The sequence below is a fragment of the Drosophila teissieri genome, chromosome 2R (assembly GCF_016746235.2).
Source record: "Drosophila teissieri strain GT53w chromosome 2R, Prin_Dtei_1.1, whole genome shotgun sequence".
Taxonomy (NCBI): Eukaryota; Metazoa; Arthropoda; class Insecta; order Diptera; family Drosophilidae; genus Drosophila; species Drosophila teissieri.
Window position 1 is genome coordinate 19,733,369 of NC_053030.1, and position 27,107 is coordinate 19,760,475.

The 27,107-nt window shown below is 44.0% G+C and overlaps 3 protein-coding genes across 7 annotated transcripts in view; 2 read left to right on the forward strand and 1 right to left on the reverse strand.

The window, feature by feature from the left end:
• Nucleotides 1-17,138, reverse strand: part of LOC122615167 (centrosomal and chromosomal factor) — a 36,771-nt gene extending 19,633 nt beyond the window's left edge. The window contains exons 1-3 of one of the 4 annotated variants that reach the window (XM_043790099.1): nt 16,400-17,138; nt 15,918-16,187; nt 1,777-1,806 (exon numbers count right to left, since the gene is read on the reverse strand). The gene's annotated coding sequence lies outside the window, so the exon portion shown is untranslated. Of the gene's footprint in view, nt 1-1,776; nt 1,807-15,917 lie in introns of all 4 variants that reach the window. The other 3 variants (XM_043790097.1, XM_043790098.1, XM_043790096.1) reach the window with 3 other exon arrangements.
• LOC122615166 (sodium-dependent nutrient amino acid transporter 1) lies at nt 3,755-6,588 on the forward strand. Of its 2 annotated transcripts, XM_043790095.1 has the most exons (7): nt 3,762-4,676; nt 4,845-5,219; nt 5,359-5,548; nt 5,605-5,887; nt 5,956-6,132; nt 6,218-6,321; nt 6,382-6,588. In XM_043790095.1, the coding sequence occupies exons 1-7, from the start codon at nt 4,003-4,005 to the stop codon at nt 6,469-6,471; spliced, it is 1,893 nt and encodes a 630-aa protein (XP_043646030.1). In that variant the 5' UTR covers nt 3,762-4,002; the 3' UTR covers nt 6,472-6,588. The 2 variants fall into 2 exon arrangements, 1 of the variants encoding a protein (XP_043646030.1); XR_006325782.1 differs by lacking the exons at nt 6,218-6,321; nt 6,382-6,588 and having other exon boundaries at nt 3,755-4,676; nt 5,645-5,887; nt 5,956-6,093.
• A 7,175-nt stretch (nt 17,139-24,313) lies between the features above and the next one.
• LOC122612551 (vacuolar protein sorting-associated protein 51 homolog) lies at nt 24,314-27,032 on the forward strand. Its single transcript, XM_043786254.1, has 6 exons — nt 24,314-24,477; nt 24,546-25,297; nt 25,359-25,995; nt 26,052-26,582; nt 26,634-26,746; nt 26,803-27,032. The coding sequence occupies exons 1-6, from the start codon at nt 24,397-24,399 to the stop codon at nt 26,909-26,911; spliced, it is 2,223 nt and encodes a 740-aa protein (XP_043642189.1). The 5' UTR covers nt 24,314-24,396; the 3' UTR covers nt 26,912-27,032.
• The last annotated feature ends 75 nt before the right edge of the window (nt 27,033-27,107 follow it).

Below are 27,107 nucleotides of genomic sequence, written 5' to 3' on the forward strand. Positions count from 1 at the left end.
ATGGAGACACCAGAAAGGAAATGCTTATTATTTGCATAAATTCCACACACATACACACACACAAAGCCGAAGGACCAAAGTGACAGGCTAAGGAGAGGCGGTGAGTTGAAAGAGAGAAAGAAATGCAAATTGTGTTGGCAAATTTAAATGTCAGTCAACAATTCAGTTGTTAAACTCGCATTACCCACAAAGCCATAGACATGGCTGGCCGTGCATACCAAAATAAAGAAACAAAAATGAATGAATGGAACTTGTTACTCATACGCCCCGTGGTCGGTGTTGTTGCTAGCACTCGTTACTCATACGCCCCGTGGTCCATTTTCTTTGGACTCTTGTCTTTTGCGCTCTGCGCTTAATCGAAAAGTGTGCGTGACTCCGTCTAAAGGAAAATGGGGTGTGGGCAAGGGGAGGCTTATCATTTTTGGAAAAACAAACTTTCGACAACTTTTCACTTTTGTTAGGTATTGCCACAGCAGCTTTCGGTTTTGCCATTCGATGTCAATTTAAAGTTTCTCCTCTACTTCCCTTCTCATCTCGTTCTTTTCTATTGGTATTTTTCCTATTTTTTTTTGTTGTTGTTTTTCTCTTTCGCATTTTAGCGTTTTTGTGCCGAAATAAAAGTTTTTGCGTGGCGCAAAGTTGGTGCAATTGTGAGAGACGTTGCCGTGCTGCTGCATCCGGCATAATCGATTCGCTTTTGGCTTTTTCATTTTAATAACTTTTGCAGCAGCCATGGCAAAATAACAAGCACTGCAACAATTACGTGCCGCAAGTGCAAGAGCAGCAAACAAGCGGCAAACAACGAAACAAAACTGAACTGAACTGAGTTGCACCGAACCGAAGCGAAGCGAAAGCAGTGGCAATCGACAACAATGGCAACAAAGGCGGCCACAAAACCTGGATCAGGAGCTGTGCGCCAAACTGCGAACTGCGAACTGCAAACTGGGTTAAACACTTGGCCGGAGTTTCCACCACCTGCTCCACCATCTGCTCACCCGCTCACCCAACCGACCCGCTGGCCGGGTTTCCCTGGATATCCGCGTGCTTCCCAGAGTTTCCACCTTCTATCCCTTGACATTTGGCCGGGGCAACTAACTAAGTTGCCAATGCCGTTACTGTTGCTGCTTCGTTGGTGGCACCACCACCACCACCACCACCACAGCCACTGCCACAGCGCGATGCATTCAAGTGGATGTTACCTTGCTCATAATTGAGGCACGCGCTAAGCGAAACAAATAACAAGGGGAGCCGCACAAGCAGCTCAAGCACTGATTGCTGCCCCGAAAACCCTTTAAATTCAAGTTAGGCACTCAGGAAAAGAGGTGCTCGGCATCAGGAAGACTAACTAAAAAGGAGTTCGAACTTCGAATACAATGTATCACGATTCCTATATCTGTAGAATTTAGCTATTTGTTATAAAAAATGTAGAAAATATGTTTAATGGAAATATTTGAAGAATATTTCCCTAAATGCCATTTAATATTTTATCTATAGTTAAAATATGGGCTATAAATGTGATATACAGATCAAGGACCCTTAGCGCATAAAAACGTATAATAGCTACATATGTATGCTTCTATACTAATTTAAAGGTAGTTTTAACGATGTAGGATTACTATATTAATATCTCCATTTTTTTCACTGTAATGGAGCTGCTAAACCGTGGTTGCTACACACTGTAGAAAAGCCAGTTAGTTTCCCTGCAACACGTACTCGATTCATAAGCCAGCATAACACATCGCTGGAAAAACTTATGTGCGTTGGTTCTCTACTCACCGAAAGTTAATTTCCGCTTGGGCAACGCACCTGCAACGAGAATGGAATGAATGAAACGAAATTTATAATTAATATTAACGCATTTTCAATTCAATAATAAATGAGGCTAATTTATTTACAGCCCAATCACCGCAGGGCTCCAATTTCTACGATTGGCAGGCCAATTAAGGGAATTCAAGGTAGAAGTATCATTTTTTTTTGCGAGCTGTCGCAAACAACGCTTTTTAATTCAATTCAAGTTGATTAAAAATTCATTTAAAATTAAATATGAACTCAAATCGGATTGTAACTGAAAATAGTCGAGTTCAAATGGGAAGCAAGCAAAAAACGTGACATTTGACAAGCTCAGCAAAAAGCTGATTGGTTGGAAAATTGCGAACTTAAACGGGACAAAACACATATGTGTGTGTGTGTGGTTTGAATTACCAATACATAGGCAGGTGAGGCGGAAACGGAACTTGTTACAAAGTCCGTTGAAATCAATTTAAAAGGAAAACTTGTTGGGAGCAGAGCCGAAACAAGAGAACGCCAACGGAAACCGAATGGCCGGGGTTTCCATCCAGACAAGAAAGGGAAAACTAATTGCAGCGCTCATTTTATTTTTCTTTTTTCTTGTTAATGGGCCTGCAAACGAGCTTCGAGTTTCCCTCCTTCTATCGATCCTTGCACACGCTCACACTCGCACACACACATGCTTACATCCGTGTTTCCACACATGTGTTTTGGCTTCTGCCATCGGAAAAAGTTTTTCCTCCCAATTTCATTTGCCTCATTTCGCTGCCATTGTTGCTGCTCGTTGAAAATCTGCGTGCGCAAGTAACAACATTTTACAGCCGCAATTAAAGTTAGTTAGCACACCGCCTTCAGCCCGTTTTTCCCGCATTTCCCTCATTTCCCGCCACTTTTCCTGCTTTTTCGCCCAACAAGCTAATGCACTGCACTTTAATTAACCCAACACCAGGAGAACCAACCCAGAAATTACACATCCCATTCGCCTGCCACCCAACTAATGGCAATTTATGTGCGATAAATTGCGGTATGAAAACCATAAAAACAAGTGCGACGACTCGAATAACAATCAACTAAATAACGAAACACTCTAAAGCGAAAAAATATATTTTTATGCATTTAATTTTATTGTATTGGATTTAATTGCTGACCAAATTCACGCGTAAGCTGCTCACTTAAAATAGTTGAACCACAAAACTCCCATTTGTTAGCTCTTTATGCGCCACTTCATGTGTTGAATGTGCCTAGAGTATTGAGTTTAGCAGCTAAGAAAATGTTTTAAATAGTTGTAGCTTATTGAAGTAGTTGATATGTTCCGCCACTGAATGCAAACAAGTTAAGCTTGAAAGGCATTCGTGTGCATTAGAGTCAATTACGAGGGGATTGCAATTGCCCACGCAGTGAAGCGAAAGCCAGCGGCAATCGGCATTATCAAAGGCTTTTAATTGTCATAAATCTGCGAAAGTTGTTAAAAACCCATTTAAAATTGTCACCGTAATGGCACACTCAAGCGGCTCAGTGGCATTTAGCCAACTATCTGCCACATTCCACATCCCATCCCTTTCCTTTCCATTCCTTTCCTTCCCAGCCAAAGTAGTGCGCTTTAGTTTCTTGGCTCGGTGGCTCCTTCTTTTTAGCCAAGTTCAGTTGCTGCCTGGCAGGGATGTTAATTAGAAAACTCTTGAAAATTATTAAAAACTTTCCAAAGCTGTCAGACAGACGAGTGCTGAAGAGATACCACTGGTAAAATAGAACTTCAAATAGTTGCCAACTCGGTGGAAAATGTTTTTCAAGAAATTTCATAGCTCCTTTTTGATGGCTTCTCCAAGTATAATATTTTACTCGAGAAATTACTTTTGAAAGGAAAGGCGGAGGAGTTTAATATTGTTTGTGAACTGCCATAAATCCGGACTTTTATTTAATTAAATATAATCAAAGATCTCGGCAGCCTTTCCAGATAAACTCAGCCAGCTGCCGCATTGCAAATAATTTCACAACTTGGCTCCATTTACGTCGTCTGAATTGTATTATAGCATGTAGACAACGCCTTACCCCCTTACAAACTTGCTCATCGTCCAGTTCGCAGAGTAAAGAACATCTGTCTAATGGATCTGTATACAAATTGCCTCTGTTTCTGAATTTGATTCAGATTCCGACTCTGGGCATCTGCATGCCACTTAGCACCTTTTATTAGTGCCAATTAAGACTCATTTCACGATGCGTTCCGTTTGCGAGCTTACAGCCCCAGACTGCCCCAAACTAGATAATCAACCGCATAGAATTTGTGGCGCGGCTCTGACACTGAATCCGAGCATCCAAGTTGTTAGGTATCAGCGATTGCGGTTAGTTAAACGCGGTATCTCCAAGTGCACAGTTCTCGGCATGGCGCAGCTACAGATTTCCAGCAAGTCGGAAAAGCCAGCGGAAAAACCGGGGGAAAAACCGGCGGAGCAATGGGGAAACGGACTCGAGTTTCTCTTCTCCTGCATTTCATTATCGGTGGGCTTGGGGAATATCTGGCGCTTTCCCTACATTGCCTTCCAGAATGGCGGCGGTACCTTTGTGATTCCGTACCTGATTGCCCTGCTGGTAATTGGACGGCCCGTCTACTATCTGGAGATTTCCCTCGGCCAGTTCACGGGTCGCGGCGTGTTCAAGGCCTTCGATATGGCGCCCCTGCTCAAGGGCGTGGCGGTGGGTCAGGTTCTGGCCACAGCCGCCTCCATCACATACTACTCCAGCATCATGGCCCTGACGCTGCGATTCCTGCTGGCCTCCTTTGGCTCCCAGCTGCCATGGAGTAGCTGCTGGGAGAGCTGGGGCAGCGATTGCCACGATGGCGCTGCTCAAAATAGCAGTGGGAAGATGTCACCGGCACAGCTGTACTTCGAGCAAGTACCTCCACTTTTAATGCATTCAAGTAGTTGTTGACAGCATTTTATTAGATTAATTAAGATAAGCTCCTGCTTATTTGCTGCATAGTTAAATCAAAGTTAACTTAAGTTAGTTGATATTAAGTGCATTCTAAATATTTGAAAATATTTTCCATTCCCTTTCAGACGCGAGATCCTCCATGAGCTGCCCAACATAGACAACGGCCTGGGTCTGCCCAACTGGCAACTGGTGGCCTGCTTGGCGGTGGCCTGGCTGGTCATCGGTGGAGTCCTCATACGCGGCATCAAGAGCAGTGGCAAGGCGGCCTACTTCCTCGGCGTATTTCCGTATGTGGTGCTGCTCATCCTGCTGCTGAGAGCCGTCACCCTGCCAGGAGCCATCGATGGCATCATATACTTCTTCAAGCCGCAGTGGCGGGAGCTGCTGAACCCACTGGTTTGGTACGCGGCCGTGACGCAGGTGTTCTTCTCCCTGGCCATCTGCTTTGGCACTCTGATCACCTATGCCAGCTACAACAACTTCCATCGCAATGTCTACAAGTGAGTATATTGACTTCTTAATAGCTTCAGATAACAGAAGATAAGCTGAGATACAGAATGAAAGCCTGGAATGCATATTCCCTTAGCACTTTCATTACGAAATCTAAAGCTAAGCCAAGAGATTTATTCCAACCCGCAGTGACATTGTGATAATCACCACCATGGACTCCTGCTCCTCCATAATTGCCGGCTGCATCACCTTTGGCATACTGGGGAATCTGGCGCGCGAGACTGGCAACACGGATATTGGCAGTGTGGTGAAGGGCGGCGCCGGATTGGCATTCATCTCGTATCCGGAGGCGATTGCCAAGTTCGAGTATGTGCCACAGGTAAGGTATCGAGAGGAGCCAGCGCCATGGGCGCCCTAAAGCACAACTACCTAAAGATGTTCGCGGTCCTTTTCTTCCTCATGCTATTCGTCCTAGGCATCGGCAGCACCGTCGGCATGGGATCCTGCATCCTGCGCGTCATCCGGGATCAATTCGGCTTACGCGCCGCGCCCATTTGGAAATTGGCCAGCGGATTGGCGGTTTTGGGCTTTGCCGTGAGCATCGTTTACATGACGCCGGGCGGTCAGTTTATGCTGAATCTGGTGGATTTCTATGGCGTGTCCTTCACCGCCTTGATCCTGGCCATTGGCGAATTGGTGGCTGTTGCTTGGATTTACGGTAGGCTTATATATACATCTTGGGATAAGCTATTGTTTTCTTACTGTTTTTTTTCTTACTGTTTTTAGGAGTTAATCGCTTTTGTGAGGACATTAAGTTTATGATGGGCATTGAAACCGGTTGGTACTGGCGCCTCTGCTGGCGTTTCATTACTCCTGGCTTGATGACCGCCGTGCTCATCTACATGCTCCTCGACATGTCCGCTCTGGAGTACAAAGGCGTGGGCTATCCCACCTTGGCACACGGTACGTCCACTACTTCATGTACTTCAATTTTATGGAAGGGGTTATATACGGCCGTTGTTTTCTTCTCTACGCCCCCCACAAACAGTTTTTGGCTGTTTTTTGGCCACCTTGGGGCTGATTCAACTACCCGGCTGGGCCATCTATGCCATCTATAAAAAGCGTGGCCAGAACGGCCAGAGCTTCTGGCAGGTAAGTTATCTCCCCTTTCCCCACTTTCCTCGGGCTTTCCACCCATTTTCCGTCTTTCAGAGAGTACGTGCCGCTTGCAAGCCGTCGGACACTTGGGGACCGGCCAACGTGCAGCTGGATGTGGATGTGAATGTGGATGCCACCATATAGAAAATTAGCTCGGTACACTCGGAACACTGCGTATACGTAATGGGTCCAGTAGTCAGGGGCATTATTATTTGATATGGTCTAGATGAAAATGGGTGGAATAAAGTGAAATATATGAGGCTCGTGGAGTCGAAAAACAAAAGCGGGTTTATTCTGGCGGAACAATTTAACTGCCCGAAGGAGTTGAGCAGTTGAGCTGGCCAAAGAATGAAGTGGAGGAAGTGGAGGAGGAGCTGCTGCAAGCACTTTTAATTACCCCAGGGCAGAGCTCCAACTGGGCGTGGCAGCTGCACTGTTTCTTAGTTGTGTGCTTGTGTTTGTGTTAGTCCGCTTGGCATGTCAGTCATGTCAGCAATGCGGAAATGCGCAAATACTAAATGAAAACAAGCAGCGATGCTGATTTTCTTCACGACGACTCTTATAATACTCTTGCACATGAAATTGATCTCTTTGAAAAATCTAAAAAAATTATTTCCAATCTCTCAGTTAGAATCAGAATATTAGAAATACTAAATAAAATATTGCATTGATGCACTTGTTTTAAAACAAGTTGCTTTGCAAGTATGCATTATTTGACTCCAAATAAGATTCCTATAAAGAATGTTATTATTAAATAGCCAATCCCCAATCAAATGTGAATAAGTAGCTGCTTTTCTGAACTTTTTCTTGCAGACCCCATAGCTCACAATAAGACTCTCGCGCAGCGATTTCCATAAAATTGGCCACAATTTGCAATATCCTTTTGAAAGGATACAAAGTGCTGCAGCGCAGACAAGCGGGATGACTTGGAAAAGGATGGAAAAAGATGAAAAAATGTGGAATAGAGCACAGCAGGGCATTGTAAATAAAACATTTGGTTAGCTGCTGTTCGACACATTCGCATTCATTTGGCGGGTGGAGCGAGAAGCGAGGTCGCAAATCAGAATGTCTGTGGCATGTGACAAAGTTGAAAAGTAAATATGCAAGAGGGCAAAAACATGGTTGGCAGGGGGGGGGGGGTTGGGGGTTGGGGCATGGATTCAGGAAGTGGATACAAGCTCCTCACTTTTGGCAGTCCGCTGCAATGCTCCACACATATGACGGCGCATTTATTTACTACAACATTTTTGTTGTACTTTGTGCCCGTTTTTGGTTGTCGGCAAAAAGTGACAGTGTTAAATTTTTGGCTCATCCCCCCGCAGGCAGCAGATGAAATTGAAGTGTGTGTTGACTTTGACTGACGTGTCGTTAGCGCTGAAGAGCAGGGAGATTCCAGTTAGAAGCGTGCTTGCGTGTGGCACAACCACCCACCACCAACACACACTTTCCACACGTCTGTGCCACGCGGCAAACAACTTTCCTTCATTTCATTCGTGCCTCCTTTTTAGGACTGCCTTCGTTGTTGCCGTTGTCGTTGTTCATTGCTTTAACGATGCGCGTAAATCTTGACATACTTTCAACGCCGCCGACGCCGAAGCGGGCCAAAGAAAGCGGAAGAGACCCACCCACTCACACACACACACACACACACACACACATTCCACGCCCATTATTAGTAATGGCCAGAAGACCCGACTTGGCCCCTGTCAGCGCAGTTGGCCGAAAAGCAGACTACGCTTTTGGCACAACATGCAACAGGGCCGTCTAAATGTCTATCTAGATAAAAATAGCCAACAGCAAATCGGGAACTTGTGTACATATGCATAAAATAGCATAAAATAAGAAAGGAAACCTCGGAAAGTGCACAGAAGAAGTACTTAGTCAGCAGACTGTCCAGCTTTGGCCAATCTAATTTTAGGGAAACCTATACATATACCAAAAACTAGAGACTAGAGTCAAGCATTTCAGGATCTAGGAATAGGAACTTCTGCACAACACTGAGTGCAGCACGCACCAAAGCTGACAAGAGTTCTTTGCTGCTTGACTGACTCGAGCTGTACATGCAAAAGTACCTTGAGTGCTGGTGGCCCAGTGCAAAGTCCTCATCAGCCAGCAGCAGCAGCATCGGGATAATGATCATCATGCACCGCAGATGGAGTCGTACCTTTCAGCTACTTTCATGCTCCGAATCCGGAGCAAACTTGAGTTTCGGAAGCAGCTGCCAGCTGCTCTGCTGTCAGGATGCACTGGATGCACTGGCTGCACAGGAGCTGCTCTCAGGATTATAAACATGAACCGAGAGTTTAATGGAGGCGGAAAATCCGCTCCAACTACCATGTCTGGCTGTCAGCGGCAACTAACCGTATTTATTGGACTACTTGTATATGCTTTATTTTAGCCCGACAGCAGCTCAGTTCGATGATTTAAAACGTTTACCGTGTTTGGCCCAAGTATCTGCCATGGCATTATGCTACGTCCAACATGTCGTATACGTTACGTATACGTACCGTATGCCGGTATGCCACAACTTGTGCACTTTCCCAGGCCAATCCTCTCGATATCCGAATATCCCTGGCATAACCCACCGCTTGACGTTGTCACTTAAGTGATATTTAATTGTGCTCAACAAGGATTCAGGTTCGGGTACAAAAAAGGGAACTCAACTGGCAACGGTTGGTTAGGTTTTTTCATTGATTTCCTTTCGAGTTGATTATTTCGAGGGTCTCTCATCAAATACATGTATACTCACTTGTATGTGAGTAAGCACGTGGGTCAAGGCAATTACCTAATGAATTGAATCGATACTTTCACTTGCTACACCGCCCCTCCCCCTTCCCAACACCCCTCGTCTTGATAGCATAAATTGATTTTAACGTTGCTGGCGCGTTGGAAATTACTGATTCATCTTGAGGCATTGTCTTGGGTAATTTATGTCATTCACGAGCATTTGCCGCTTATCAAAGCCACAATAAATTAAAACCGAAATGATCTGGGCCCCGCAACGCATCCCCCCACTCCCCCCTCTCGCTCCTGTCAGCCAAAGCCAATTACGCTTATTACATAATTCAGCAGCTGCCCACGCATCCAACAGATGAGGAAAATGTGGAAAAGCCAAGGCAAGTGGATGGTCGGTCGGTGGATGGTCGGGAAAGATAACCTGGGCGAATAAACGGCAGCAACAGCAGCGATGTCAGCAGGAAAAACCGCGATGGCCACAAGAGGACCGAAAAGAAAGAAAGGTGCAAAGCTGAAGGATATGAGAGAAGGGGAGGGGGGTTGGGAAAAGTCAAGTCAAACAATTAAGAAAAGCCCAAGGAAGGGCGACTAAAAGCCCTGAGAGCAGCGATGCCACTCCCTAACAGTTCGTTTTCCCATTTTCCTCCGTCCACTCGAGTGGGCACAAAAATGTTTGCTGCCCAATTCGAGTTTCATTAGCAGTCGGAAAGGAGTTCGCTTCACGCTTCCAGTTGACAACCTAATGCGAATGTCGAAACAATATTTTCCATGTCTACTAATGTGTCAGCATGTGTGTGTGTGTGTGTGTGTGTGTGGAGAAAGCACGGGAAATTCGGGAGGAAATCCACGCCAAGTCCGTGAAAAAGCCAGGCAAAAAGTGAAAGCAGCGAGACAGTGAAATCCTATTAAGAAGTTTCTATCGCAAATTAAAATCTAAATACGCAAACAAAATGATGGTGACGTCTACGCCACGGGGAAGCCAGACAGCTAAAAACGCAAGGAGCACTCAGCACCGTGAGAAAAATAGAGCAGAAATAAAAAAGCAATAATTAAAATACAAATTACAGATTATTTGAGTTTATGCAGGCTATTTTTGGATAATGTTTGCCGTTTACCAAGAAATACTAAAGAACACTTTGTAGGCAGCACAAATTGTTGAGTTATGGAAATTTCTTAGATTTCATTTGTTTATCTTGCATCCTCTCTACTCATATGTATATTTTTATAGATTTTCCGCGAAACGTGAGCAGAAAATTGTATATCTGTTCAAAGTCTAAGATCAGCGAAAAACCTTTGTGGAATTTAATAAAACTCATTCAAATGCTATTTTTGCAACCTGAACGTTTAAAATCATTGTGAATATTTTGTTATATATGGATAATACTTGGATTGTTAGTTAGCCGGATATTCTCGCTGTGTGCACAGCCAAGACGCCAAGGAATGAGCATTAACCAGGACAAAGGTGACTGCTAGCCAACAGACAACCCCCTCCAATCCCCGGAAAGGCGACCAGTTCTTTTTGGCCACGCCCCGCATTTCCCTTTTATTTGTACTGTCTGCTTACAGTTTGAATTATAAGCTAGCGAAAATTTAATAAAGCTTTCCCCCATCCAAGAAACTAGAGGACGGGGGGTGGGGACTTTCGGGGCAGGACACGCTTGGCAAGGACATGAAACTCCGCCGTTGAAAGGGACAGACTATGACAATGTCAAAGAGTTTCGCTGCACGCAATGTGGGCGTGGCAGGCTACGGCTAGGGGCTACTTGTGGGCGGGAAAGGAGCACCTGCGACAGCGGCTAGAACAACAACAAGAACGATTGACGGTAAAGTTTTTGGCCTGGCAAATGGCAAAAGTTTTGAGCCCTATCCATTCATATACCTATATACCTTGATACCTCTATACCTCTACATATATATTTATTTATGTTTTACTTTGCTCGTCCTGCTGCCCTTGCAGCAACTTTAAGCCTTTATTAAAGTGGGAGTCCAAAGTCAGTGGGGAAAGGAAAGCCAAGGCAACGGAGGGAGAAACAGAATGACAGCAACAATTGACGGCAAAACAAACGATTGTCATTGCCAAGTGTGTGCGTCAACCTTTGAACCCGTCCCAGGGCATCAGTTCTGTGTCAAAGTACGTCCCCACTTTTTTGACTTTCCACTCTTCACTTTCCACCTCCAATGCCGCATACCACGGTGCTGGAAAATAGATGTCAAGCGGTTTTCCCCCCAGTCCGTTTAAATTGAATTGTTAATTCGGCACCGAAACCTTTTCCCTTTTCTTGCCTTTTGTGTGTGCGTGCGTGTTTCGCATCAATGCGATTTTCTTTATATACATTTTTTTTTTTATTTTGTGTTTGACTCGTTTCGGTTGAAAATATTTATGTTGAACCCTTTTTGTGGCAGCTTTTGTTTTGGCCTTTGTTGCGTTATGCAAACATTCAACTGCCAGTGACAACAGGACAGGAAAAGCATCCCAACTTTCCCCACCTTTCCGCCAAACCCAAAACATCCCAACTGGTTATAACTGAGCCGGAGTCAATGGGGAATACATATAGTTGGGTAGTTAGATGACTAGATGGCCAGATAGCTACACCTGCATTGGATGGCTCTGTGGTGGTCCTGGCAGCCGATTCTATTAACTTTTTGCCCGTCCAACATTTGCATATCCCGACCGCAAGAGTCCAGTTTTCACAGTTTTCAGTTTGACTCCCGACAATGCCCGCCATTTCCACGATCACAGCTCCCACATTGTTTGCCATTTGCAACTGAATACCTCGTGTACACTCCGTCCCTTGCCGCCCATTGCCACCCACCGCCACCCATTTGCCATCCATTCGCCATTTTCCGCCCATATTCCGCCCACTTTGCAGCCATCTCCGCACCGTGACTAAAGCATAAATCAAGCGCAAAGCACAAATATTTTTCAAGTGACAACAAATATATAATGACGATTCTCCGGACTTTGCCTCTTGGCCAGAACCGGAATACCAGAGCACCTGAATGGACGCAGCCGGAAGTCGAGTACCGTGCCTTTCTGTTGACTCTGTTGTTTTTTGGCTGGGAAAAAGAGGCGCCACCCGCTCTCATGATTTCTGCAGGAAGGTTACTCTAACTGGTTGGGGGATATTCCAAATTTAATATTACGATAGTGGGTGGTGGATAGTGGGCGGCGTGGGTTGAGGTCTTGAAACCTATTGCAAATATACACAACATCTTGACTTTCAAGAGTTATCATGAAAGAGAAGAAATCTCAAGATGCTTCTCGAATATTAATATAGAAAATTCTTTTGATTTCAATATTTTCTTAAAAGTTCCAAATGTCTATAAGAAGTTTTACCGTCTAAATATATTCATCTATGTATAAAGGCAACTTTTATATTTCTGGGAAATATGTTTACTATTTTTGCGATTTTCGTCTTTAGATTACCATTTTGCATGGCTATCTTAGTTTCAGCGAAATCCCTTCTTTGCAGGGCATCAAAGGCTCGATTTTGCCGTGGCATTTTCCCAGGCTTTTCCGGCCAAAGCTGCTCCACTTTCCGCTGCGACGCTGCGGCTTGCGCTTTGCTGATTTCGTTTTGATTACGGCAAATTGTTTTTAGTTGCCTCCGTCGTCCTGTTTTGTGGCCAAGTTTATATTGCGGCATTTGTGCAGTTTGCCCAGTTCCGTTGATTTGCATTTATAGCCGCGGTAATCACAGGCCACAGGTCACAAGTCGCAAATTACATTCAACTCCAATTGCTGACCTTAACTCCGTCCTCAATATTGTTGACAAAGTCCCCGGCAAATGAAAGTTGCGTGCCATTGCCATTAAGTACTGATAAATGCTTCTATTTGTTGAGTAATTTTGGCTGGACTATGTGCATTATTTATTCTTCTACGAGTATTCCAAGGGAGTGTATTTGTAAAATTACATCGTATAGTCAGTCGATCATGTTGGTAAATATCTGCAAGGCAAACAAGTAATAACAAGCTAGTTTGTTTGCTTGCACCCGTTAAATAATTTTTTCGGTTACAAGGTCTTTTTTTCGGTTTATGTTTAGTTTGCTGTTGGCGTCAATTAGCAAGTTTTACGATGCACAACTTTTTAATGAAATTAACACACCCGCGGGACCCGTTCCCTTTTAGCCTTCGTGGAGTTAAGTGCAAAAGTTAAGTACTACTTCAACTCCAGACTGCTCCTAATGAGCGGCTATATACTACTCGTATACAACAAATATAGGTTGATAACCATTACTGGACAGATCTGTCTGTCTGTCTGTCTGTCTGTCGGAATGATGTGATATCTGCCATTCTGCTTAGCTGATTAGTTTGTGTGGGCGCGACTTCAATGGCGATCTATTGCGATTATGAGTAATACGGCGTAACAGCTAGGTTCCTGCCTGCACTCATGTCATACATATTTCAGTGCCAGTGACAGTCGGAGGTTAGCACGCACACATGCCACATACCACATGCCAAATGCCACATGCCACGCCCCCAGCGACTTTCCTGCCACATATTAGTGATTCCACATATTATACAGATAGACTCGGAGTCGTTTGCGTTTCGATTAAACAAACCTTGTCGAATATGCAATGACATTGAGGCAAAGGCATGGGAAAATCTAGTGGAGTGAAATCAGGGCTGTTTCGTAGGTTATGATCCCCTAACACATATTTCAATCGCCGGAAAGCGAAACAAAAAAAGCACCAAACACTAACTTAATTCAACCTAAGCCTTGCGGCTTAAGGCACATTTCACATACAACACTTTCATTAATGAAACTTTCTATGCCTGATTTTTGTTAAGGAATCTCAGCTAGTAGATGTGATAGGGATTTTCTATATATATCAAAAGGTTGGAATATATATCGAAATAAATTGGCATTCGCTTAATGGCTCTCTGTTTCGCTTAACCCCCCAAGGTTGAATACTATTAAAAATCCTTTTTAATATGCAAAAGTGCTTAATTTTTGCACGGAGTTAAGTTTCAGCAGTGATTGCATAACTTTCGCTCGGCTAATTAGGCAAAACAAAGAGTAGTAAGCAAAGAAGAAAAGGCAGCGAAAGGATTGCAAACGAATGCATAAGTCAGTGGAAGCGTATGAAGCGCTTATATAGGCGGTCATATATATTGCATGACTGGTAGGTATGGAAAGGAAACAGGACATTAGTGGTTGTGTGGAAAATGGGGGAAAATGTCAACGCATGCAACATGCCCGGTGCCCAACTGACGCTCAAGGATACGCAAAACACACACACACACCGACAGCCCTGGATGTTGGTGTGTATCTGTAGAGTCGTATATGTATATCTATACGTGTGTGTGTATCTGTGCTTGCAGTTTGCTTGCGTAACGTAAAAATAGCCTTGAACTGCAGCCGTGCGCTTTCAATGGATTTGCATGCCGCCCACCATGCCCACCATGCCCCCAACCCCCACTGCCACCCACTCAAGGTCACGCGATGCCTACCGCAAATGGAACAGTTGCGGGCCGTAAGGACGGGCTGACATGACGGCCATTATATAAGCCCCGGCGACCGACGCAAATGTCGCCGAAACACCCAGCTAATTGCCACTCGAGGAGCAGGAGGAGCGGGAGGAGGAGGGGCAACTAGAAATGCAATTGCAATTCCAGTTGTAAGTTGCAACAGCAACAAGGACACGCAATTGCATTATTGGCCAGCGAATGCCAACAAAAGTTGGTCCTTTCGACCCGAAAAACCAAAACGAAATACGCCGCCAAACCGAAGATTTTCGCTCACCGAAAGCGTAATTCCGGCTAATAACATTAATTCCAATTTTTGGTAAATTTGCTAAAGACTGAGGGACCAAAAAGAGCGAAATCTGAATGGGGACCCTAATGAATATTTATATGTATTTGTTTGGCTTAATATTTGGAGCTGCCCTCGCCGTTGCTGGCCATTAAATGTCCCTCTTCCCTGCGTTTTCGCTCAGTTTGTTCTATTCTGGTTTATTCCCGCCATATCCTTGCTATATCCTTGCCATTTGCTTATGCTGGCAGCTCTTTCATTTTGCTTTTTGCTCTTTGCTCTGCTCTGGTCTGCTCTGCTTCAGCGCCATCGTCGTGTGCAAGTTGGCCATAAAAATGGAGTAACATTTATGACCCACATCAGGCGCACACAAGCAAAGGCAGCACACACACATACACGCAGAAGGACTCTGGACGCAGGGCGTGCACTGCGAAAAATTAGTCATAAAAATGATTTTGATATTAACCAATTGCGATTATCATTTAATTAACGTTAAAGAAAATTCTTTGATTTAAAATATTTATTGTTTTAAAATGTAAGAACCTATAATTTTCCCTTTCCACAAAATGATTTTTAAAATGCATTTCGTTTCTTCTAAGTTTTAAATTCCAATAGTTCCTTTACACTTTTTACAAGATATATATGTTTATCTTTCAATCCTTTTGGACCATTGCAAATGATGTAATGCAAAATTATAAAAGAAAACCAAAAGGTATTGAGGTATTTCTCTCTGTTTTGCTAAACGAAAATGCTTCTGCGTGGGTGTGGATGAACATTAGGGAGTTTTAGAAGGGTAGGGAATGACGCCTGCAAGCGCTGGATTCACAAGGATATTTTATTTTACTGTTATTCCATTTCCCACTTCTTGTTGCTGTTGCTTCCACAGTCGCTGCTCTTTTGTTATTGCTCCTTTCGGCATTTCGACATTTACTTTTCGACTCGCAGCGCATATCCTTGAACGTTTCGAGACCCCCCTACGTCCCGGAGCTGATATTTTACTTTTTGTGATGCTAACCCGTTATGGGTTAAAGCTGTTTTCAAGGTTAAATATGCGTGGCATATCGGAATTCAGGAATTTTCGTGTGTTGAGTGACTTACCCTTTGCCCCATTAAGTATGCTACACTTTGGCTGCAGCACATGCAACATTGTGGGAGCTTTTCGTGCTCCTCCTTGCCACTCCTTCTTCTCGCCTCCTCCTCGTCCTCCTCCTCTTCCTCCTCTCGTCTTCGCCTCCTTTTCGCTCACTGACCCAGTTCGCTTTGTTTTGCGTGTTTATCTTGCTCAGGTTGTTTTTGCGTTGGCGGCTGCTGTTGCCGCTTGTTTTTTATCTACTTATACCTTATACCCTAAACTTCTTCTTGTTTTTGCTGTTGTTGTTGCAACTATGACCGAGTTAAAAGCACATACACATTCGTTTAATTAAGAAGAAGGGCACGACAAGGAATGGAAATGAAGAAGATTTCAGAGCTAAACGACTAACGCTGCAAAATGCATTTCTTAAGGCAACTTCTTCTAATCTGCTCCTTTCCTTTCCTTCTCTGCTTTGCTTCTTTTTTTTGGGACCTCTACTTTCACTCACAATTGTGCTGCTAATTTCGTTACTTTCACTTTGTTGGGCCTTCTGTATGCACGTGTGTGTGTGTGTGTTTTGGTGTATCGGTGTGTTTTGGCTTTTGAAGCACACGTGTGCGTTTATGTGTGTATCCGTGTGCGTCGATTAACGGCATTGATTTTTTCCAAAATAAGCAAGAACTCCACTTTAATTTCACAGATTCGATTTGTTTTCGTTATTCGATTATTTTGTGCACCGTTTCACGTTTCACGTGGACATTTAAGCATTTTCCGTTTCGCTTTGCTTTAATTTCGGCGATTTGCGCGCGCGCTGGGTGTACAGGTGTGCGTGTCGGATTGCGTGTTTGTGTGAGTGTCCGTGTGTTGGCCATGTGTTGGTTGTATACAGCTGCCCGAGAGCGAGGATTTCGCAGAGGCAGCAGCGCACGTCTGCTCTCCACGACGCTTCACACACTTCTAAAGGATCCGAGCGCCACTCTTGCGTTTTTATCCAAAGCGCTCTCCCCCACCAAGGAGCTCTCATTCATTAGCATCAGAGCTCTCTCTCTTTTTGCCTCTTTCTCTGCCTTTCCTTGGGCGCCACAATGTCTACGCATAAATAATACGCACGTTGCACGTTAAGCGTGTAAGTGCAAGAGGGAGAGAGGAGGTTCAACTCTCATTTCCATGCAAAGTAACTCCAGCAGGCAGGTGTCAAAAGTGGGAGGTGGTAGAAGGAATCCTTAGGTTATCAGGACTTGCAGATATCCTTCCGACCGCAAAAACACCGCCTTTCAAAATAATATGGAATTTAAAAACAGTTACTAAATAGCATAACAAAGGTAACATTTTATATGATGTTTCAATAATGTTATTTTTTTATTTGTTATTATTTTATTTGCTAGTCCAATATTATTGGCAATTTCATTTTGTCATACATATACAATATTTAAATGATCTTCCCCGTTTTCTCCTACACTAACGGCATACGTCATCATAACGGTAAACAAAATTTCGCCAGAGAGAAATTCCCATACAGCACACAAATTGCGTTGCCTTCCCTCTCGCTATTCGGCTCACGCGCACTACGCTCCTCTCGCTCGTTCACACTGTCTTGGCTCACTGCGCAGACGCACAAGTGATTCGCCTTCTCCCTGCCACCCACTACAACCATTTCGTCACTCTGCCTCTCTCTCTCTCTCTATGGCCACCACTAGTGTTATTGCATGCGAAGCACGTGAATTTTTGTGTTTACTTTTTAATTTTCTCCTTGCTCTCAGCCTCAGTTGCCATTCGTTTTTATTGTTGCTCCTACCAGTCGCTATTGTTGTTGTTGTTGGTGCTGGCACCTATTGGGGCTTTTGTTTTTCTTTCTCGCATGTGTGGTCCTTTGTTTTCCTTGTGGGCCTTGCTTTGTTTTGTTTTGTTTGATTCCATTCATACGGAGTTTGCTGGGTTTTGGTTCAGTTTTTTTCTTCTTTTTGGTCGAAACTATGCAAACCGTTTTCCATTTACGATCGACAGTGTGTGTTTGTGTGTGTGTGTAGCTGTGCATGTGAGAGATTTGTATGGAAATTGGCGCAAAATACGCCCCAAAACCGAATTCAAGTCCCCAGTTAGTTATGTGCAGCGTCTGCCTTTTCTGCATTCACATATGTGTGGACATATGTGTGTGTGTTGCATATGTTTTCTGACGAAGCATGGACCATTCCTTTTTTCACATTCTCGCTTTTAAAACGTTTAACTTGTGTTGCAATTAACATGATATTTAATATAATTAGTGCAGAGCAAAGTAATCCTTATAACTTATTTTCTTAAGTAATAATATATAAATGTTGTTAGGAAACTATTTAAATACAAAAACATGCAATTATGTTACGGGTAAGTAAGGTACATAAGATATAGTAACACTTATAGATATGTCTAAAGGAGTTTTCAATCGATTTTGAGCGATGGAATCGCTCGCAAAGTGTGCAATGGCATTTTGGATGTTTGTTTTGGGGAAATGTTAAATCATGCATGCTGATTGTCCTGTGGCCTCGAGGATGCCATAAGCAGCAAGGATACGCAGCGTAAAACAGCATAAAACAGCACATAAGCATCACAATCGGCATCAGCCATATTCGAATTTCGTTTACATTTTCAGCATTGTTTCGCACTGCTGACATGTCCAAAAAGTGACGGGGGAAAAGCGGAAAAGTAAGTTGGATGCAAATGATGATGTTGCTGGCCATTGATAGCCAGCATATCTGCCGAGTTTTCCCTCATTTTCAACAACCATGACCCTCCTCACCTCTCTAACGGCTTCAATTTGGGCCGTGGAAAATCAACAGCATAACAACCGCCGCAGCAACAGGAATTCTGATTTTGAGCAAACGGAGTGCAGAGTAAACAAATAAACAAAGCACTACCCTGGAAAGGGGGCAAGGGGTGGAAGGGGGGAGTGGTTGGTGAGGTTGTGGGAAACTGTATGCGAGCGGCGGAAACTCTAACCGTAACTCATGAGCCTGCTGCTCCCTGTACAGGAACTATTTCCATGAGTAATTGCCGTTGTGCATGCGCCTCTGTCTGCAAAGTGGCACTGCCCCTTCATTCCCCATCACCATCACCATCATCATCACCATCAGCAATAGCAATAGCAACACCATCATCATTATCATCGCCAGCTGTATTTGTTGTCAGCTCCGGTCGGGCTTTAAGCCATTTAGCCAAAACAGACGGCTGAGTCTGCTCCCAGCAGGTGTATCCAGCCAGGTAAACTGTTGATTCCATGTGGCGACACGATTGTCGAGCATTTTCCCCAAAAACCCTGCGCCCCCAAACACACATTTCCACGTGAGAACTTTGGCCTATGCCACCCATCTGCTTTCTGTCCACGTCGGAATATATATATCTACATTCTAGTTTATATATACATACATATATATACATAAAAGTCTTAGATCTCTAGCTTATAAAAACATACCTTTATTAACATGGAGCAGGACACAAACAGATCTTTATCCATTCACGGCGTAAGAAATAATGCCTTTTTGTGGCACTTCAACTGAATTTCCTCACCTCTCGACCTTTGACAAAGGAGTTTCTTTCAGTGGACAGCGGCCATTCTCCGATTTCGTACAGAAATAGCATTCATTTGCCAGACGAAACGCTACAATGACGGGTGTGGGGGGGAGGGGGGGCTCTCAGAATGAAGTATAAACCAGATCCAGTCCCCAGATGGCCATAAAGTCCGACAGAATGCACTCAAACACGTAAACATTTCGTTGCTGGGCAAACACAAAGCAATGCTCTGAAAAGTATGCTATAAAAATGCGAAAGTGACCGAAGACCCACAAACATTAGGCCATCAATTTCGGCCGGTTTCCGGTTATTTTTGTCAACAGTCGATAACTAAGATGCCCTCTCGAAATCAACCCCTTTAAAAACAACACCCCTACTGTTACTCTAAATTTAGGCATAAAATGCTGATTATTAGACCATAAACGCTTCTATCTCGTTTCACTGCACATTTCGAGTTTCCCAACTGTAGTCAGCACTTTGGGCCGTTGTGACTGCGGTTTGATTAGTTAGTTATTTTTGCAAAAACCACACATTGTTACAAACATAGTTACGGGGTGAACTTTAATTGCCCGATGCCAAATGCAAAATTTCCCATCAAATAAACCGCATGCTAATGCACAAACAAATCGCATTAAATGGCAAACAATTTTTTTCGCCCATTACTCCGCCTGAGATTCGATACGGTTGGTAAATGGGGAGTGGGAAAATGGAAAATCTTAGGAGGCTGATGAGCAGATGAGATGACTGGCTCCTTCCGGCCGATTGTCACTTGAATATTCCGGGCGTGATCGATGCGCAAAGCTTTTGCTTTCCTCCACTTTGCCAGCGAATTGAATTCGTAAAAGAGCCACACGTAAGCAGTGCTCCGTCTCCCTCACACCCACCTGCCTCCCTCTGTCGCACTCTATCTACGGGTGTTTTCCCCCCTCTCATGGGCAAAATTAATGTCAATTTTTATGCTTGATTTATGGCATCGCATTTATTCTTTTTCGTTGGAGAGTGGAGGGGGTAAGGGGGAGACGGCAGTCGGAGCCTTTTTAGCCCGGCTTCATTTGAATTCAATTGCTGGCGAAGATGCCACAGCGCTGATTTTGTCGCAGCAAATGTCGAAGGAGCAGGTCGAGTGCGGCACGTGACCCGCTAACCTCGAAAGCGCAATACACACAGCATCCTGCCCCACCCCCCATTCCCCCTTTGCCCCGCCAGTCAAACACATCTGCCGAAGGGCAATAAAAAATTGACAACGCCAACAGACAGCAGCAAAAAGGCGTTGGAGGAGGTTGCAAGTTGGGCGGCCAAACAGAAAGAAATTCTGCTTATCTATAAAAAATATGTCGAAATAATCTGAAATTGTAAGCATGCAACTTGAAAAGTAGTTGTTTAGTAGTGACGAAAAGCCTTTTCCTATGGCTTTTTTAAGATTATTTGCAATATTTTTCTCTGTGCAGAAGAAAGCCAACCAATCATTTGCCAAAAAAGAGAGAGCTAGTGGCAATAGAAACCAGCAACTGCCTATCACTCGACACAGCTGCAAATGTACAAAGTGCTACATTGCAGCGAAATGCTTGCTGCAGGTGCAGTGTCAACTGAAGTTGCATTTGCAACGGGGGAGGGAAAATATTCACAGCCCACGGCTGTGAAACACCTGCGGCCGGCACTTTGGCGCTATTAAAGAGCTCCCCAGCGGAGGCCAGAAGTAGAATCATCAGGCATTTTCGGCTGAAAGGCCGGAAGCACTTTGCGTGCAGATTTATGGCTTGCCCCAAGCCAATTCAACGTGGGAAATGCATCATGCATACACATACACACACACACACATACATGCATGCATGCCACATGCGTGTGCCTCGTTTTATGGGCACACATCCTTCGGTTTTCCACGCTCCCCTGCGCTTTTATTTTCGAATGCATTTAAATTGCATTTGGCTGATAAAACTGTCCGCACTTGACAACCTTATCGCCGCACTGAAACTCGTGGTTAAGAACCATGCAACCATAAATTTAATGTCGGATTTATTGGCGAAGGGTTATGATTAACATGCTACGCAAAATCAGTAGAGTGGAAAGGTAGAAAACATGAATTCGTTTTTACAACTGGCACTTGCAGAAATCTTCCTTTTTGTTATCTATTAAAACAATAACATTTACATCCTGTGCTTTTATTAGCCATTTAAATTGTAGTAGTGACTTACCATAGTTTCAAGTTAATTTAAATCATTTTAATTGTAGAATAAACAAAAAAAAAATATTTAATAAAAACATGTTAAATGTGTCCATTAAATTGCTTTATTGCTTTTGATTTGCTGCCAATAATGCGGCATTTAAAGTGAACTTATTTCAAACTCTCTCACTGTTTCCCTTTTGTGCAATTTTTTCCAGACGAACAACTTTTGAGTGTCAGCTGAAAAGCTCGATGTGAAATCAGCCATGCCACTTGAGTTTTCCCACCCACACTTTCCTTTCGCAAAATCCACCCAGCCTTTGACTTTGGCTTAAAGCTGTGTGTTATGGCGCTCGACTTGTTTGCCTTTCATTTGCTGTCCACTCACGCAGCTTCACTCCAGTTGTTCGCTCCGGCCACTTGCCACTTGCCAGTAATCTCTGAACCCACGCCACCCCCACAAAACTGCTCCACCTGCCACCCAACCACCCACCCACCGCACTCCGCCCACCGCCCACTCCAATGCCGTACACATAATCCGTTTAAAATGAGCACTGGCTGTGTGCTCCAGTTTCCGCTGCTCCTGCTTTTGAGTGCACTGAAATTAATTTAACGACTTGGCGCACTTCAAACTGCACAAAACATATGAGTGGGCTGAGCGTGGGTGGTGGGGCAGCTTTCACTGTGGCGCACGCAGGCGAGGGGAGGAGTGGAGGTGGAGGTGAAGGTGGAGGAGAAAGTGAGGTGTGGAAAACCTGGGACAATGGCAACTTGACCTTGACACGTTCGACGCTTTCCACCGCCTTCACGTCCTCCAGCTTTTCACTTTTTTGTTATATTTCGCTCGGCTTACGTAAATTCAATTTTCAGTTTGATGAAAGCAAAGTTCACGGCACACACACAAGCGTGTGTGTGTGTGTGTCGCTGTGTGCTAGGATCCTACCTAAGGATCCTGCGCCTGCAGGTATGCAATGCCATTTGCGCACTGAGAAAAAATAGCCACAAGTTGAAGAATTTACGAAGCCTTTGCTCTAAATATGAAATCCATTCAATGGAAAGCTTAAATTATCAAAGATTGTGAACTTGTACTCCAAATAAGTTACACCTTCTTATACATTTCTTTCAGTGCACCTGATACTAGTGGGAGGCTGGTGGTATTGGAGAGCGTGTGATTTGCACAATCTGCACACAACTCGAAATTAAATTCGGCCCCGGCAACAGCTCGAACTTTTTTGCGAAAGGTCAAAATGTTAATGTATTTGAAATGAGACGCCGCAAAGGAACGAGAGCGAAAGGAGCAAGGATAAAATATAGTGCGAGTGAAGGGAGCGAGGGGAAAATTACGGGGCAACAGCAGCCGAAAAGCGAGACTCAGATGCGAGATACAGCACAGAGAACTCTCGGCCCTCGGAAAGTGGCAACAACTTGTCCATGTTCATTCAACTTGACACGGTCGCCGGCGGGCAGACAAACTCCCACCAAAATAAAAGGGACGCAGCCCGAAGTACAGAGAACTTCATCATCTTTATGTGACGAGACTGAAAATTCCCATTAAAAATATTGTTTGTAGTGCAAACGTTTTAATTGAAATGATTTAACGATGTTTAATGAATAAAGTTTAAAAGATATCATTCCATAAGCGTTACAAACTGCTTTGCAGTATCGATATAGCCGAGAACAGGGTATTGAAACCGTAACAAAAACGATGTCTGGTAGTGTGGAGGCGGTGGGCGTGGAATGTTTAATGCGATTTGCCACACGTAACTCAGTCTGGGGAGACTGTTGAATTACTTAGGATACAGAAGCCCACATCGTGTTCTACTTTTGTGCTTTATTGAGAAGGTGACACACAAAGTTATTTGCCGTGATTTGGGTCCAAAATGCACAGCATTGTCACGGGGTCCGTCACACAATCTACAAAATGGTTAAGTAATTAGGTACATTTGTTAAATAACTTGTTGTTGTTACCAACCACAAGCCACAAAAGAGCTCCACAGAGTTACTATTAGTGAGAAAACAGCGAGTAATAGCTCCATGTTGCATACAAGTTAATGAAACTTTTAACAATAATGCTATTTATTAAAAAAAATGATTAATTTCCTTATCAGTTTCCAATGGGAGCTTCCCAATAACAAAGCCAAGATTAAAATATACATTTCAGAGAGCTTTCAAAATTGAGCTAGTCTCAGTTTCACGTCTCTCACGATCTAATACCAATTTACCACACACCTATGAGCCTTCAAATAAAAACAAAAAAAAAAAAAAAAAACAATACGAACGATAATAAAACAAAAACTTGCACTGTAATTTTTATTGCTGGTTGACTATCCCATTGCACAAATAATGTCTTACTACTCATAAAAATTTGCATCATTAGTAATATAAAAAAAAAAAAAACAATACGAACAAATTGAATTTTTATAAAGCAAAATATTATTACTTGGCCATCTTAGTAATATGCTGCATAGTTTTTTTACTGTCCAAATTATTATTTTGTTTATTAATTTTCATTCACTTGCAACAGACACAATATTTGTATTTAATGTAGGCATCACTTAATATTTTAGCTTTGAAATAAAAATTTCGGCTATGCACACCGTTTGAAAGATGATATTGTGGCGCATTTAAGTTATCGATAACAATATTGGCAGTCAGCTGTGAGTGAACAAATAATTTTGCGTTGACCAACACGCCCTAACCTATCGATATATAAAAAAAGTCCGATAAGTCTTCAGCAACAACAAGTTCACAAAATTTAGTTTATTTATTTATTTAGACTAGTGGTAAAACAGTTCTGAGAAATGGCTGAGACCAAAGCCAATCCCTTCGACATGGACAGCTCCAACTTCGATGCGGAAAAGTATCTGGAACGGCTGCTCAAGGTAAGAGTTCCAAAATGATAAAGTTGTAACTATTAATTGTTTATTCTGGCTATTACTCACGAATTTAGGACTGCTCCTTGAAGCAAATTATGGATACGGAGGCGGCGGTGGTCAAGGACACGCAGACATTGCACTCGGATATGCAGACGTTGGTCTACGAGAACTACAACAAGTTCATCTCCGCCACGGATACGATTCGCCGGATGAAGGATGACTTCAAGCAGATGGAGACGGATGTGAATCTGCTGATGACCAAGATGCAGTCCATAACGACTTTCAGTGAGCAAATCACCGGAACGCTGCAGGGCACTAGATCGCAACTATGTCGCCTGTCCGAAAAGCATTCGCTGCTCAAGAGGCTGCAGTTTCTCTCCACACTGCCAGCCAAACTGAAGTCCCTAATTGAGGAACAGAACTACGCGCAAGCTGTACAGGATTACCTGCATGCCCAGAAGGTGTTCGCCCAGTACGGTCGCCAGCCCTCCTTCGATGGTATTCAGCGAGACTGCGACGCCATCATGGCAGATCTCAAGGAGCAATTGCGAAATGACTTCCAAAGGGCGGGGAACACGGCGCAATCCTTGACGGAAATTGGAGAGCTCCTCCTGCAGCTGGACGAAAAGACCTCGGATCTGGCCAGCGAAATGCTGACTTGCGCGGGCAAACGACTGCACGAGCAAATCGTCATGCTGCAGGATCAAACGGAGCGCGATATGCTGGAGTTCGTCGACATGGGCATCGATGGTTTCCTCAACGATCTGGCGCTGGTAGTGACCTGCTACTTTGACATGTTTGTGGCCAAGCACTACGAGCATGAGCGGTAAATTAGCAATGTCTTCAATATAAACTTAAATGAGTTGTATTATCGATTCCTTTTTCAGCGATGACTTCCAGGAGAACGCGCTGCAGGAGTTAAATGTCTTCCTCAATCAGAACATAGAAAAGTATCTGACTCTTGTTCAGGACCGCGTTGAGTCCGACATTGGCTACGGCGACACCCAGGTGATGCTGCGCGCTCTGGATCGCCTTCATCGGCGCCTGCAGGCCATGCGAAATATCTGCCGCGGCTTGGAGGTGCAGCGCAACACAGTATCCATCATTATTTCAGCTGCCCACCAACTTTGCGATGCCCATGCCAAAAACCTCAAGGATCACTTTGCCGACAGCTTGAGTGCGGTGCGTCTGTCCCTGGTTTCCGCCAAAAGCGATGCAGCGGCTGGTCTCAATCTCGGTGACCTAATCAGCAACCTTTATGTGTCCATGGTGGAGAAGATAAAGGGCGTACTGCAGGACTTGCTCATATTCCTGCGCACCGACTGGTCATTCAACATCAAGGCGGAACACAAGGGCGCCCTGTGCGTAGAGGGCATTCGGGAGAACCTACTCATTGGCTTCCTGCGTCACATTGCCAAGGTGATGTGCGGTTTCGGAGATGCCTCCAGCTCCAGTCCACCCAATCTACTGCTGGTGCTGTCCAAAACATGTCTGGAACTCGAGCAACAGGGCGTTCACATACTGGTGAGCTTTATATCTCTTCTTCTACGTGTGACTTACCTAACAAATCGAATCCCTAGATTGCTCTGGTGGATGATCTGTACGAAATCGACTCGGAGAACAGTGCAACACTTACGCACGAAACGGAGATATGTGCAGAGATGCGGGAGACGGCACAAGCCCTATTGGACGCCTATGTGAGGTTGCAGGGCACGAATATCTCGCAAATGCTACGCAAGAGCGTGGAAACAAGGGATTGGCTTAACTGCCTGGAACCGCGATCTGTGCGGGCCGTGATGAAGCGGGTCGTGGAGGAGCTCGGCAGCATCGAGACGGTGGTGGCCAGTCTTTACGAGACCAATACGAATACAACGTCTGGATTCCGCACCACAGCCAGCAGTGATTCTAGCCGAAAAACATATTTCAGTAACTTTGCTTCCACATCAAAGCCACAATATCGGTCGAATTGGTCAAACTACACGCCTTCGCAGCTGGAATCCAGCTATGTGTCCAACATACATCGATTGTTTTCGGAGCGAGTGGAAATCTTCACTTCAGTAGAATTTACCAAGGCCTCAATTATAATGGGCATCATTAAAATCGGTCTAAAAGTAAGTAAATGTATGAAATTGAAGTGCTTTTTATGTGATTTCTGTTTTTAGACACTTTTGGAGTGCGTGAGGCTAAGAACTTTTAGCAAATTCGGACTCCAGCAGATTCAGGTGGATGCCCATTATCTGCAAATGAATCTGTGGCGATTTGTAAGCGATGAAAAGTGAGTAAGCTTCGATAATTAAAAGACATGTGGCACTTAACACACTTGTTTCACAGTCTAGTGAACTTCCTGCTGGACGAGATTCTTGGCTCAGCTGTCCAACGCTGCTTGGAGTCCGTTTTAATGGAGCCCAACGCTGTGGAAATTATTTGTGAACGGGGTTAGTATCTGTTTCCAAAACTGAAAGCAACATTCCACTTAAAATCTCCGTCTATTTTGTTAAACGCTGCTAGCCTAAGGATCTAAAAATAAACGTTGTGTATCTAATTTAGATAATTATCTAAAATCTTTTGGAAATTGACTTCATTTTTCAGAAAAAATCCTTCGAATTCCCATGTCGCCAATTTTTAACTGAATTGCC